The following is a 14,286-nucleotide window of genomic DNA, read 5'->3' on the forward strand; positions in this document are numbered from 1 at the left end:
TTCAGACCATGTACTGCGTGCATGAAGGAAATTTATGACGTTTTGTTTTTGTCAATTGCGCGCTTGTTCCATTTACTCTTCCATATCTTTTATCATGTCAGAATCGAACAGCAAGTTTCAAAAAAGCAGCAGATCAGTGGGACCTCATAGTCATAGGGAAAGAAAGACAGTAAAGGAGGTATAGATTTGGACGTAATTGTAAACATTGGTACTTGGAGATAGTGTGTTTGTGATGAGCAACATTCCAAAATGGTTAATTACTTGCGGGATGGTCAATCTGAATTACCAAGTGTAAGGTGTTTGCCCTCTAGATTCTGTGTCAGTTTACTTGCTGCAGTAGTCAAATGAAGAAGATCGATGCATGCATGAAATCTTTTTGTTTGCTAGGGAAGATTGTTTGCCTTGCCCACAGTAATTACCCAGTCTACCATTTACTGTCGGCAAAACAAAAGAACAACCTTTGCCAACATGCACGAACGCTAGCCAGCAACACAAACAATCGAGTGGAGCCAAACCCGCACCGTTAAACACGACAAGAAACCCATGGAATCAACAACTTTCGACCTAGGATCAAATTTCTGAACGTATTAGCTAATTACTTTTGCTCGACTACTTGGTAATATATGTTTGGCCATAATACTTGTGTACCGGGACGGATCCACTTGAGAGGCTAGCCCAAGCCAAGATTCTTAAAGTATTTTAGCTACTATATGTATAAGCATCCACAAATGTAGGTTTGGTTCAGCTGGCAAAATGTAGTGTTGTTTTGCTTTTGCCTTTGTCTTCAGGCTTTCCTTGGTTCGAATCTCCATGGATGTAATTCCTAAAAGCCAATTCTCTCTTTTGACATCATCAGATTGGAAATGTTAAATTTCTCAGTGGAAAAAAACGAAGAAATTCGTTATTTAAATTCATCACTTCAATTTCCATCAAAACAGGTGTCATTTACGAATTCATGTGCAGTATTCAATTTTTATTTCCAAAACAAGACTTTTTTCTATTTTATCTTTTTATTTGTTTTAAACTTTCTTCATTTATTACACATTTCAAATCCTAAATAGATGCAACCAAACAATAGAAATTGCAATTAATTGAATTTTAGATTGATGGAGTTAAAGATTCCATCATTTATAAATTCCTACAGATTTTATAATTTTCTCATTCAAATGCACCCCTATAGTAGTCCTCTGTATTAGCTGGACCAATATGTATTTAGTCTAAAGATGGGCACTAGCAGAACAAGAACCTAAAGCTTTTGATGAACGGGGTCCAATCATATGCCCCCCCCAAAAAGCTGTGAGCTTTGAGGAATTGAGGAGGACCACTCGATGAGGGGAATTTCTGAATAAAGGGATCATATCTAGAATGAGTGAGTATTCTTTTGATTGCTGAATCTACTTGGAGAAAGAATCCTTTGGTGGTAGAATGTTCGAAAAGATAAGGAGGAGAAGAATGATCTCATCTTCGAACCAATGGGAATTATGAAATCTTTATGCTTAAAAGAGGTGATATACGGTTAGTTGAATATGATGCTGGAATTGAAGAATTGAAATTGAATCTACAACTAATCTTTGGTTGAATTCCATGATAGAGTATATATGTTGCTTTCTACTTTGGAGGCAAAGAGTATAACGAATAGTGTTTGCTTGATACTCTTTATTTTTATTTTTCGATGGAACTTGATACTCACTAATTACGACCATATGATCTAGACATTTTCTTTTGCTTGAACAGTGACTACAAGTTGCATGCAGGTTCTTCAGAACCATTCGGCTGATTTGCAGAGATTGGATTGGGCGCTTTGAAATGTGGTCTGGAAAATGAAAAACAAGGTGAGCCCATCACATAATTGCTGGAAACCATTTTTCCTATTCTGCACTTCACTATCTAAAATAGAAGTCCACTGTATGTGTTGAACTAGAAAACTTTTATGTGGGAAGTAGCTTCAAGTTTGTGCTTATGTTTTATTACAGTGATCTTGGTGAACATAAAATGAAATTGCTATGAGCTTCAATAGTAATCTCCTCTAATGTACTCATTTAGTTGCTTCAATTCCCCGCTTTGCTGCTCCACTACTGCTCGAACAACATCTTTGATCGAAATCATGCCAACTAGCTTGCCATCTATGACCGGTACATGCCGAATTTGATTCTCTGTTAGAGTTAAGAGATCATCATTTATTTTGCTTCAAAATTTTCTTATATTCAACCAAATGCTAGGTGACTCTAATTTATGTGGTAATTACAGTATAGAAATACCTGTCATAAGTTGCATTGCCTGAAGAATGTTTGTGTCAGATGTCACTGTTATTAATTTGTTCTGTCAAAAGAAAAGACTTTCTTGAACTTATTGGTAAAAAAATGATTCTATATAGAATAGTGTGTAGAAGGTAAACTTCAAATATACCTCATTAGTCATAATCTCTCCAACCCTAGTGTACATGGGTGATCTGTCCTGTGCAACTATTTTCCTCACATAATCTGCTCAGTTATGCCACCATCAATAGGATCAGTAAAAATTCAATATCAGGTTGGATTCGACAAATTGATAAAACTATATGAAGTTAGTTCTGTAACTAATTTACCTCTTTCTGTGATGATTCCTGCAATATATTGTTGCTCTCCAGGCTTTAGTACAACTAATGACCCGATATTGTTTTTAGCCATCTGTAATTTCATTCTCATCGATATATAAATTAGAAATGGGTTCAGATTTTCCTACTACAGAATACAATACATTGACAGGAGACTCGAACGTACATTTTTTATAGCATCAATAACAGTGTCATTTGTGTGGCACCAGAGCCAAGGTCCAGTTTCTTCGCTCTTTTTCATCAGTACATCTTCCACAGTCACGTTCTCCAATCCTTTTAGGGCTGGAGAGGTAACCCATTTACAACTTGAACCTAACCTTTCTACCCAAGCAATTCGTCTCCTGCAGGAATGCTCCAAAGCTGCAGCTTTGAGTATCTCATGGCATGATCTCACAGCCCTAGCAATTCCTTGCATTTTTATTCCTGATTTACAGAAGTGTTATGAAACTTAATCTTGCTCATTATGATAAGCAGACTTTGCATATGTACAAGTTTATGAATTGAACTCGAAGAAAAATAAAAATAAAACTGCTGGAAATTTTTTGGTAAAACAGACCTTTTGGCAAACAAGAAAGCTGCGGAAAAATGATTGAAACTTCCCCGATGAAGGATGATGGGGTAAGGTTATGAAGCAGAGGATGTAGCAGCAAGTCATGTTATCATACGGTCATCTCTTACTTGACAAAACCTACTTTCCTCATATTCTTTTCTTGAATAACTTCAGGAAGGAAATTTCATTTCTTTCGAGATTAGTTTCTTCTTTGCATCAGATTACTTGTTCAGGTGGGGACTGGATTTGATGTGCCTAAGTTTACTTCTTGCTTGATGAGGAAAGTGAAGTATTCTGATGACTTCAATTTTCAATTTCATAACAATGGGAATCATTTGTTGAAATAGTAGCAACCCATCTTAACACGTGCACTAAGCCGATGCTTTTGAAGGCAGCGTTCCGGCAAGTATATATACTTTGCATGCCTTTTGGAGATCTGCTAAAACAAGGTGGAGAAGCAGAATAAAATCCAAACATGAAGTAATTGAAGCCAAGAGATGCTAGACCTATTAGATAAGGAAAATCTGCCTTAAGCAATTGCTTAATTTCCCATTTAAGTCATAAACGATGCGTTAGGAAATACTTAATTGTAAGAGAGGGTAACGAAGCAGAAAGACCAGGAAAAGGTAAGGTATCAGATTCAACTTTAATATATACCAGACTTTACATGCTAAGCATCCATCAACTTCTTAAACAAAGCCAACCTTTTCATATCTCATTCCAAACAATTCATGGCAGACAAAAGGCTATCCTTTCGCTTCCGGTTCCCTTGGCGTAATAGTCCCCGTTCTAAAGAAGAACCAGAGCCACGCCCAACACCTAAAACCCAAAACCCTGCCCAGTCAACCACCACAGTAGCCCCTGAGAGGCCACCATTTCGGCCAGCAGGAAAAACTTCGGTAAAGGGCTCTCCATCGCAAGCTCAGGGGCCACAAAAAACTGATCTTCCACCATCTCGTGCAGCCAGTGAGTCCCCAAAGACTCAATCCCCGTCTCGTTTATCTCCATCAAAGAACTCACATCCCACCACTCAACAAAGCTCTCCCCCATCAGCTGCCTCGTCTCAATCTCAACTATTACAAGAGGAAGCAATATCTCAGCCACAGAAACCTCGACGAAAAATACAAATCATATCTGAAACTGATTCCAGTGCTGAGGACAGTACTCCTAGAGAAACAACCTCTCATACTCGTGAAACTTCCCCTAAGAGTATAAAGGTATATGCTTCATCTGATAAATCAGATTCTGATACCCTCATTGGAGATCACAAGCAGCTTTCGGAATCAGAGGCAGAGTCAAAAGAGCACAAAGAAGCGGAGAAAGTAGTGCAGGTACCGGCAGTAGAAGAAAAGACCGATGATCCAGGTTACACAGAACCATTGCAAGAAAGGGTCACTCAACTTCCTGCTGCAGCAAAAGACTCGGGAAATCAGGCCAAAGACCCACTTGGAGATGCATTGCAAGCAGACCAGCGAAAGGAGAAGCAAGAAAAGGTCACTGAACTTCATGCTGGAGCAACAGACCCAGGAAATCACACCAAAGACCCACTTGGAGTTGCATTGCAAGCAGATCAGCAACACGAGAAGCAAGAAAGGGTTGCTGAACTTCATGCTGCAGCAACAGACTCAGGACATCACACCAAAGACCAACTTGGAGTTGCATCGCAAGCAGATCAGCAACACGAGAAGCAAGAAAGGGTCGCTGAACTTCATACTGCAGCAACAGACTCAGGAAATCACACCAAAGACCAACTTGGAGCTGCATTGCAAGCAGATCAGCAACAGGAGAAGAAAGAAAATTTTGACAGAAAGGAGATGCTGGCCACCACCAGCTCTGATAAGAAACCTATCAAAACTGAGAGGAGCTCCTCAAGGGTGTATATTCGAAAGATGGTTGCATCGACTGGGGAACGACCTCCCCCAAATAAAGAAATCAGGGAAGATGTTTCCAAGGTTGATAAGCTGGCCATCGGGCAGCAAATGCTTGATAAGCCAGTTGGTGTTGTGACCTTAACTGGCAAAAACAGAGGAGCAGTAATGCTCTTCAGCTCAGAACCAGAAAAACGAGAAGAACCAGTCCACATACGCCGCGGTTACAAGCTCAATCCAGATGATAATGAAGCTACTACTGATGGAGAGGTAAGCAATGAGGAAGAAATTTTCGAGGACCAGATATTCGAAGGAGATCAACAATACATCAACAGCAATGTCCAGAGCATCAATAACTCTATTGTGTGCAGTAGTTCTGTCACGGAAAGGAATCCAGGTGTTGCTGTTTTTTCTTCAAACCCACCAGAATCCATCGATTCAAATAAAGAATCAGACTCCCTCCAAACACACAAGGCTCAAGTCATCCAAACACCTGCTGATAAGCTTACTCATGAATCCACTGTAAGACGGCGATGCCTTGGAGGGTTATTCATGGAATCCAGTGACTCAGAACCAGATAATCCCGCCAAGCCTCGACGTCATGGCTGCCGCTATATTTGCAGGAAGGAAAGCAAGGAAACAGAGATTGGTATTGTCTAATTAGGTACTATCTGGGCTCATAAGATCTACCAGAGAGATGTAAAAAGAAATGGCATAAATAACAGCAACCATGTTTGTACAAATTGAAAATAATAAGTTTATTGTGTCATCCTCCAGGCATACTATGATGAATCCATGCTAATGATCATAAAAAACATGCATTTGAGTATCAAGATTCACTCACACGAAGTTTCAAATATATAGCTTAACAGGGTCATTATATATAGTCTCTGGAAAGTGAAACACTGGAAGTGGTCGAACAACTAACTGCTTTCATCTAAACAAACAAATTGGCAACTTACATTAATACTGCCATTACACAACCTCGTGCGACTTCAGGTAACGCACTAGCTAATCACCAAAAAGGCATAGCCTACAGTGCTTCGATCCAAAAGAATATTTACAGTTCACGTTAAGGGAAGATGAACATGATAGTCACATGATAAGAATTAATAGACAGTAATCATTCACAGGCTGGTTTTGTGTCAAAGCAGCTCAAGCAAATTGCGAAGGCTTGGAAAGTAGAGAGAGGGTATCGATAATCCATTGTGAAAATGTCTTTACCAATTTTCCCGAATTGCAGTATTACTTTCTCTTGTTCAGCCTCTGAGACATTCTGGGAAGGCTCTGCAGCAGCCACCAATTGGAAATTCTTTACCGAAGCCACCGTAACACGGCCCCTAAAATTTAGACACCAACACTGCAGCTGCTCATGCCATCTAGGAGCTTTGTTTTTCAAAATGAGTGGGTCACTCATGTCATCATACTCCAGATCCAGTCTGGGGCTACCACAGCTCAAATTATCAAGCAGCTTCTTTCCTTGTGAAACTGGCGACAGGGAGGTTTGCTGATTTAGACAATCTTTTAAATCAGTTGGAGTAGGCGCAACACCCCCTTCCTGAACTGCTGAGATGGGGATCGATTGCATGATGCACTGCATTCTTCTTGGTCCCCTTGTTCGAAGGATATTGAGCTCATAAGATACTGTAGCAACATTATAACTACCGGCAGGTATCCTTGAAATTGCATGCTTTGAATTCATTTTTTTATGTGACTTGTGATTTGTTTGGATTGGAGAGCCATGTGGAGGCTGACTATCATATATGGTAAACTTGGATCCCAGAAAATTAGACCTGTTCATCATTTACCAATCAATCGCATAAAAAGAAGAAAAGAATGAGTCCTGTCAGTAAAAAAAGAATCAATCATGGCAATAATAAAGATGCATTGAGCTTGCCTTAGTTTTCCGACATAAGTAGTGCTTGCTCGAGAGAAATCATCTGCAGCCAAGGATATCACAAACTCTGTACTTGTTGCCCGTCTAATTTTCCTGGCTGTCAACAGTAGCTTACTCATGTCCCCGGAGAGAGCTGTAGGTTTATAAAGACAGTAAGTCACATGGATTTAACAGCTAGAGGCCTAGATAACCTTTTACAAAGTCTAAAGGATACTCTTGGAGCAATCAAAAGTTTCTAGCATTGAAACAATTACCAGGGCTTAGACCAAGAAACAGGCGATATGTCGAAGTTTCTCTTTCCCTCTGAATAAAGCACTGGATCAGAGAATCTCTCGGCCCCGGCTAGAAGAAGATTATATGCAATGCAAGTAAAGAGGAAAGTAAATAATCTTCAGTAGGTACATGGCAGACCTAAACGAAGAAACTAAGACTATATATATATATACCTGCTTGAGTGAGATGGGGAAGGTAAGCAAGCCACATTGCTCCGGAGTCTTGACAATCTCGTTTGTAATCTCCCTCCATGATCTGCAAACGGAAGCACAAGCAACGACATCCCTCCGAGCAGGCCAGGAGATCTCGGCTTGTTCCACGCGTTGGATTATGTCATGAAGCAACTCAGGAGGCATGTCTGCCCATTGACTCTGCGGCACAGTTGATGATGGCAATGAAAATGGCTGTTCAGGTGCAATATATGCTTTGGTTCGGCGACGACGACGCATCTGCTTTCTCTCTTCTGCTGCCCCTCCAGCCTTGGGCTTCTTCCTCATCTCATCTCTTATGATCCAGAGATCGCGGATTATGCTTTTCAATGACATTTATGACCGCTTAACAATAATGTGGCCACCGATCAATTGTTTCTCTTTCGAGCTTAAGAAATTCCAATTCACCTGGTAACAAATCGGCGCGCTACACAGTGATTTATTTAGTTACTGAAACTCCACGCTGCACTTTTTTCAGATTTCAGCACAACAATCTGCTCCATCATACGAAATGAAATTAGATCAGAACCATGAAGAAGAATAGGGCAATGTTCATCACGACAACACTAGATCCGATGTCAAAATCTAACACATCGCAGAGAAAAATAATGTACCCGGCCAAATGCGTCTCCGAGGCTTTTGGGAGGGAATGAAAGCCTCGGGAATGTGTGGGAGAGAGAGTAAGTGAAATCTTGTTATGAATGCGAGGGAATGGATCTCTGAGCAACTCTCCTTCTTCTTTCTCCCTCTGTGTCAAAAACAAAGCCTCCTTTTATGGTTATGGAGCGAAACAGTTGGGCCGCATCGGCGGTCAGGCCCTCACCACCTGAGCCACCACCGCCGCTGTGACGTCCCTCACCGCTGCAAACAAAAAAAAAAAAAAAAAAGCAAAAGCAAAAGGCCTTTTCTCTCTCTTGCTCTGTATCTCAATCCCAAAGCCTCTCAAAGCCTCTGTCTTTCTATTAAAACGCCATTTTCTTAACGACCTCTATTTTCGCCGGTTAAATTCCGCGGCTCCGCTCCCGTGATTGCGCTTCCACTATTCCTAATTTGCGCCCCCGTTGTGATCTCTGTGACCCTCTCCTCTATTTATAGCCGTGGCAACATACGGCTGTACCAGGCATATAAATTATCTGAAATTCAAATGGATATTTTTTTTTTATCAAAAAAATAATGTAATGTTAAAAAAAAAAAAAAAGTTAATACAATAATGTTGATTGGCCAGTAATATCGCCATGCATCTCCATTTTTTCTTAAAATTATTTTTGTATTACACGATATTTTTTTCTCAGTGAGTCATTTGTGATTGCACTTACAACTTTTCACTTACAAATAAAACTTGTGTCACTATCTAATGTGAGTTACTTTCTTCTCGTTTTTAAAGGAGCTACTATCAAAGGAAAAAGTTGCCAACTATGAGGCGCTATGAAATGTAAATATAAAAAAAAAAACTATAAATTGAGACGGTGTGTGATTTTAAATTTGAAAATTTTAAGTATCGATAAGGGTTTATATTCGTTATGAAAAGTTATCAGAAACAAAAAATAATAATGACACAATCAAATAATATATAATTTAATAATAAGATAATTTCCTATAATGTATGAGCGAAATTTTAAATTCGATGAAACTATTATGCTAAATAGATAAAAAAAAAAAAAAAAAGAGATAAAGATTTGGTTATAACTTAATTTTTTTTTTATCATTATTTCTAGGGCTGGGATTTGGAACCGTAAAACCGGAGAAACCGCACCGAAAGTCTCGGTTCGGTTCGGTTCTACGACATTTTTGTTTGCATTTTTCTCGGTTCGGTTCCTGGGGTTGTCTATTCGGTTCGGTTCCGGTGCTTGGTTTTAAAACCTCTTTGGAACCGAAATACATATGTCAGTGTATAATAGACCCTTTCTCATGTGATCAGGTCTTCCAAATGCGATCAGAACCTTCCATCCTATATCATAATCTCCCATCCATTCGATCAAAACCCTAAAAATTATCTCTTCCCTCAAACTCTCAGTCTCTTACTCTCTCAGTCTCCATCCTAGATCAGATTCGGAGACGACTCTGACTCTTTCACTCTCTCAGCCCTAATTCAGCAATCCTATGATCAAAACCCAGACGAGCTAGACGAACCCAGAAACATCGCGTCTGCGATTTGGTTGATGCAGCCCCGTCTGGGATTTGGTTGATGATCCGTCTTCGATTTGGGCCATGGCTCAATGTAAGCTTTCAATCCTTTCATTTTTCTCGCTATAGTCTCATCACTCTGCAATTTCCCGTGAATTCTGACCACTTTTTCGGTTTTTCCTTTTCATTTGAACCCAGTCTTGCAGTGAGTGCAGTCCAACGACCATAGCCTGTGATTTCGAGTGAAATTGTTAAGCTCCAGAGTCCATAGCCTGTGATGCCCGTGATCACTTCGAGTGAAATTGGTAAGCTCCAGAGTCCCTTGAAAGCTGTGGTCCTTGAAGTGGGTTTATCGAATCCCTAGTGAAATTTGAGATTTGATGCCCTAGAGTTAATTCTGCTACTTTAATTTGTGTTTAGTTCTTGTTATGTGCCAATTGGGTCTCTGGTTTATATAAATATATGTTCTTTGTATAGTTTTCGAGAAAAATTTAATTTCTTGGAATTGTGATGATTATAACTGAATGTGGTTTGAATCACTGTGGTGGTTAATTTTGTTGATTGCATATTTGCATTGCTTATACTAGTATTAAACTCTTACTGCTGATGTCGGGTTTTAACTAGTTGAGTGGGCACAGTTAGGAAAATGGATACAGTTATTGTTATCCTCATTTTTGTGATTTGTGGGTTGTTGAATCTCTCACAGATCTGAGCTGAAGTACCAATCGCACATTCTCACCTATACTAGCTTGACAGTTGCGGGATGATCATGACTTGCAGATCAAAGGATAGTTTTCTTGTAGAAGCCTTCATTAATTTGGTTTCTATTCATCCAGTAGGAGGCTCCCTTTGGTAGAGGTTATCAAAGTCAAATACCTTAGGGTGTGTCCTGTAACATTTTATGAAACTATTTTGTAATACTGGATTGTAGAATGAAAACAGGGAATTAAACTACAAGTTTTTAAGATGTAAATACATGTTCGGCACAAGTATTTCAAAATTTGAAATATTAAAAACATATCTATCATTCCAAAATATATATATATATATATATATATATATATATATATATATATATATATATATATATATATGTAGCACTCAGTTTATACAATCTGAAGCTCTATTTTTTTTCTTCAAAGAGAAAAAATCATTTTTAGTTTTTCCTCAGTAATCATGAAAGATTGACTATTTTGTTTGTATTGATCATGAATCCTTTATTAGTTGTTATGAGAAAAGAAACAGAGTATTGTGAAGGAGATTGAACAAGAATAACCAAATCCCTCAATTTTGTTTATAAAATATATCATATGAAATTGCAAGCTCCTGAATTTTTAGTTCAAAACGATAATTCAATCAAATGGCTCAACCTTAGTTGTTAATTCCTCTAGCCCATAAGATAATCTAATTATATTGAAGCATAAAATGCCGAAACTTTCACCCTAAATCATCCATATAAATTAGATCTGACACATGAAAGAGGAATTTTCTAAATCCTTCATTCTTCTCCACTGCATGATTCTGCAAGTTTCAATTGATTGAAAAAGACGGGGAAGAAGAAAGTTAAAACAACAAATAAAGTAGATGAGATCATGAGAAGAGAGGATAAGTCTCAATGGAAATTGTGGGAGAGAAAGAGAGAAAGATCGAAAGAGAGGAGAAGAGTTTGTGGATCTATGTGCTTAAAAGTAAAAAAATTAAAATAAATCACTTTCTCTAATTGCAGGGCGGATTGTTTTCAAGAAACAAGGAAAACGTCAAAAAGTCATTTCCTATATTTATTCATAGTTCCTGAATTGTTTCCTAAAATTTGTTTTCTCTGTTTTTCAAATTTAATGCACCGAACGCAAATTACATAAGTTTTTGAATTCGTAAAAATCGCAAAATGATACCGAACGAGCCCATTGCCACAGAATCTGGGTTTCATCCAGTAATAATGGTGCGAATAACAAATGTATTCATTATATTGCATAAAATAGGTTCTTTTGAATAATTAATTGTCGTAGTGCTGTTGAACCACAAGTGTTGTCTAATATGATTTTACTTCTTTTGCTGTTATTCTAGGTGAGAAACAGTGATGGAATTCACTAGGAATCTATCACAGATACTTAGATTTCCGTAAGATGCTCCAAGGCTTATGACCAATATTATCAAATTGGTGTTGTCTTTTGTACCAAATATTTGAGTGATTCAAGGGTATTTTGTCAGCTGTTTGCAGGGAGGAGATTGAAAAACAAAAGGCTCATGAGCGATACATGAGGTTGCAGGAGCAGGGAAAAACTGAACAAGCAAAGAAAGATTTAGGTAATATGCAAAATTGACAAATTATAGCTTCATTTTTTACACTTCATTTTTGTCTATAACAGAAAAATAAGTAAAGATGGTTTAATATGATTTTAAGAAGATGATTGTTGTTCCCAGTTTTGTCTATAACAGAACTGTTTGGATTTTTCTTACAGATTGCTTCTTGCTTATTGCTTTGGAGATCTACTACCATGTCAGAAGCATCTGCTGCTGCATCTGGATCTGCACCAAGTGGCAGAGCAACCAAGAGTTTTGAAGCTTCGGCTTCAGCCCCTACAACCAAGAAAAAAAAGCAGAAAAAATGATCCAATTCACTCAACAATCAAGGCTGCATAAAGGTCTGAACATTTTTGCTTCATTTGAAGTTCAATTTTTTTTAACTGTCCTAATATCATTGATTGCAGCTTCAAATTCTGTATGCATATTTAATATTGATGGAAGCCTTGTTGCATTGAGGAAGCCATGCTGGAAATTTGTTTGAAGTTGTGCACTTTGATGAAATGTTGATGAACTGTTTTAATTTTAAGTTATTTGTTTCCGTTTGAGACTTTCAATTCATTTTAGTTTACTGCAAATTGATGCAGCTGCATTGTTCTGGACTATGGACAATCTATTGCTTATTTTTATTTGCTGCAGTTTGCTGGAATATGTATAATTGTATATTGTTGCATACTTGCAGCTTTGCATTGTTCTACAGTTTTTCAGTTTGTTACTTGGTTCTATTGAACTGTTGTTTGACAGTTAGTTGCTTTCATGAGTTTCATGCTTTGATAGTTTGAGAATTGTTGGAAATTGCTGATTTGCAATTATGATGTTGAATTGTTGATTGTTGAATATGTAGATAATGTTGAGCATGAATGAGTGAATAGATTGTGGCATTGTGCAATGTTGAGTGTATGTCTGGAAAACAGGAAACAGGAAACTAAAAATGGCTAGAAAGTAGTATTTCATGCCAAACTGACAGTTTGGTTAACATAGGAACCGAAGAACTGAAGTACCGAACTAGGAACCGAAAACCGACCCGAACATAGTCGGTTCGGTTCTACCTCGGTTCTTGATCCCAAAAACAGCAAATCCGAACCGATAAGCAATAGTCGGTTTCGGTTCCGGGTTGAGTACTACAAACTGCAGAACCGACCCGAGGCTAGCCCTAATTATTTCCGAGTTTGGGTGGAAAGTGATTCTAAGATATTTATCAATAGTTACTTGGACAAAATAGTAACTCCATGAAGGATCAGAATTATAGTCAATGATATAAAACTATTTGCCCTTAATTTTGATTTTATTCATTTTCGACGTGTTTTTTGAGAGGTTAAACTTGTAACTAATAAGTAAGCAAGTTTAGATAAAAATAGAGATGTTTCTATATGATTTTATTGTCTCTTGTTTTCTATTTTCTCAGCGTTCTATTTCAATCAACTAAAAGAAGGTTGTTGTAGGGGTGTTATTTTGAAAGTTACTTATTTATTTTTTACTTTTCTTGATTAAGAGTTATGTAATGTTTTTTATTTAGTATAAATATTATTATTATTATTTTTTTGCATAAAACCATTTAAGGGGGAAAAGGAAAGAAAAGAAAAGAAATGCTAGAACTGGGCCCAACATTAGTAATTGGATCAACATCGTCCGGTCCACGAAGAGGTTGACAGGGAGCCGAAAGCACACACCAGGAGTCCAACACGTGGGAGCAGATCACGTGGAGGCACTAGTCCCAAGTGTAAGACCCTCGTTTTGTAAATTTCAAATATTTTAAAAATAACAAATTATTTATTCATTTTGCACCCCGAAACAAAAAAAGAAAAAAGAAAAAATTGGCATTTGATCGTGTTGGGAAACCAGGCGAGGAATAATAATGGAATATTACTTGGCAGGCGAGTTCGTGTGAGCCAAATCGCCGGCAACAGTCACGCTCACACGTGTGGACGTCTTTTATCTCCGAGCTTTCCTCAAATCAAAGTGTTTCGCATACAGTGGGAGGGACATGCATGCATGGCTGAAGCTGTGGAGGTTTATCAAATTAAAAGAGCAATCATTGGACCAGATTAGGTCACTAATTGTGCGGAAACACCGTTTGATAATCTCTTTCACTTTCGGTCTTTCGGATAAATTAGATGAAAACTACCAGTAATATCAAAAATGACTAGAGATGGTTTTCGTTATTAACTATTGCATGACGGAAGATAAACATCTCATCTTTCTTTCTTTTTTCTTTTAATTTGCGAAAGATAGAGATCTATAAAAGAAGCGATTAAGCATACATGTGATTAGACATGTGGTAGTGGTTCCTATCTTTTTCTTTGGTTTTAATTCCCTTGAATTGACTGGAATGAATCGATTTTATGGGGATTGCTTGGAAGCTTATCAAACACAAGGGTCCACTCACCAGCTGATCGAATTATAAGTCAGATCTCATGAGTTGGTTGCAACTTGCAACATGGGGTGGGCATCCCATGAATAGGTAGAAGGAA

The 14,286-nt window shown here is 38.1% G+C and overlaps 3 protein-coding genes and 2 long non-coding RNA genes across 8 annotated transcripts; 3 read left to right on the forward strand and 2 right to left on the reverse strand.

Moving 5' to 3' along the window:
- Nucleotides 1-1,245: 1,245 nt before the first annotated feature.
- Nucleotides 1,246-2,111, forward strand: LOC133735934 (uncharacterized). Of its 3 annotated transcripts, none has more exons than XR_009859348.1 (3): nt 1,246-1,515; nt 1,735-1,832; nt 1,974-2,111. It is a non-coding gene; the product is annotated as an uncharacterized LOC133735934 (long non-coding RNA). The 3 variants fall into 3 exon arrangements; XR_009859350.1 differs by having other exon boundaries at nt 1,755-1,832; XR_009859349.1 differs by having other exon boundaries at nt 1,764-1,832.
- On the reverse strand, nt 1,745-3,286 carry LOC133735933 (CBS domain-containing protein CBSX3, mitochondrial-like). The gene is made up of 6 exons (XM_062163379.1): nt 3,150-3,286; nt 2,760-3,016; nt 2,585-2,666; nt 2,407-2,480; nt 2,259-2,319; nt 1,745-2,153 (listed from the first exon to the last, which is right to left on the reverse strand). The coding sequence occupies exons 2-6, from the start codon at nt 3,006-3,008 to the stop codon at nt 2,011-2,013; spliced, it is 609 nt and encodes a 202-aa protein (XP_062019363.1). The 5' UTR covers nt 3,009-3,016; nt 3,150-3,286; the 3' UTR covers nt 1,745-2,010.
- Nucleotides 3,287-3,874: 588 nt separating this feature from the next.
- On the forward strand, nt 3,875-5,821 carry LOC133735931 (uncharacterized). Its single transcript, XM_062163377.1, has one exon. The coding sequence runs from the start codon at nt 3,875-3,877 to the stop codon at nt 5,669-5,671; it is 1,797 nt and encodes a 598-aa protein (XP_062019361.1). The 3' UTR covers nt 5,672-5,821.
- Nucleotides 5,822-5,851: 30 nt separating this feature from the next.
- Nucleotides 5,852-8,462, reverse strand: LOC133735932 (tubby-like F-box protein 5). The gene is made up of 5 exons (XM_062163378.1): nt 8,005-8,462; nt 7,355-7,884; nt 7,163-7,250; nt 6,909-7,041; nt 5,852-6,804 (listed from the first exon to the last, which is right to left on the reverse strand). Exons 2-5 carry the CDS (start codon nt 7,724-7,726, stop codon nt 6,135-6,137), a joined length of 1,263 nt encoding a protein of 420 aa, XP_062019362.1. The 5' UTR covers nt 7,727-7,884; nt 8,005-8,462; the 3' UTR covers nt 5,852-6,134.
- Nucleotides 8,463-11,423: 2,961 nt separating this feature from the next.
- LOC133735579 (uncharacterized) lies at nt 11,424-12,530 on the forward strand. Of its 2 annotated transcripts, XR_009859139.1 has the most exons (3): nt 11,424-11,632; nt 11,723-11,818; nt 11,974-12,530. It is a non-coding gene; the product is annotated as an uncharacterized LOC133735579 (long non-coding RNA). The 2 variants fall into 2 exon arrangements; XR_009859138.1 differs by having other exon boundaries at nt 11,424-11,818.
- Nucleotides 12,531-14,286: the final 1,756 nt, after the last annotated feature.

Source organism: Rosa rugosa, chromosome 3 (genome assembly GCF_958449725.1).
Source record: "Rosa rugosa chromosome 3, drRosRugo1.1, whole genome shotgun sequence".
In the NCBI taxonomy this organism is placed as follows: domain Eukaryota; kingdom Viridiplantae; phylum Streptophyta; class Magnoliopsida; order Rosales; family Rosaceae; genus Rosa; species Rosa rugosa.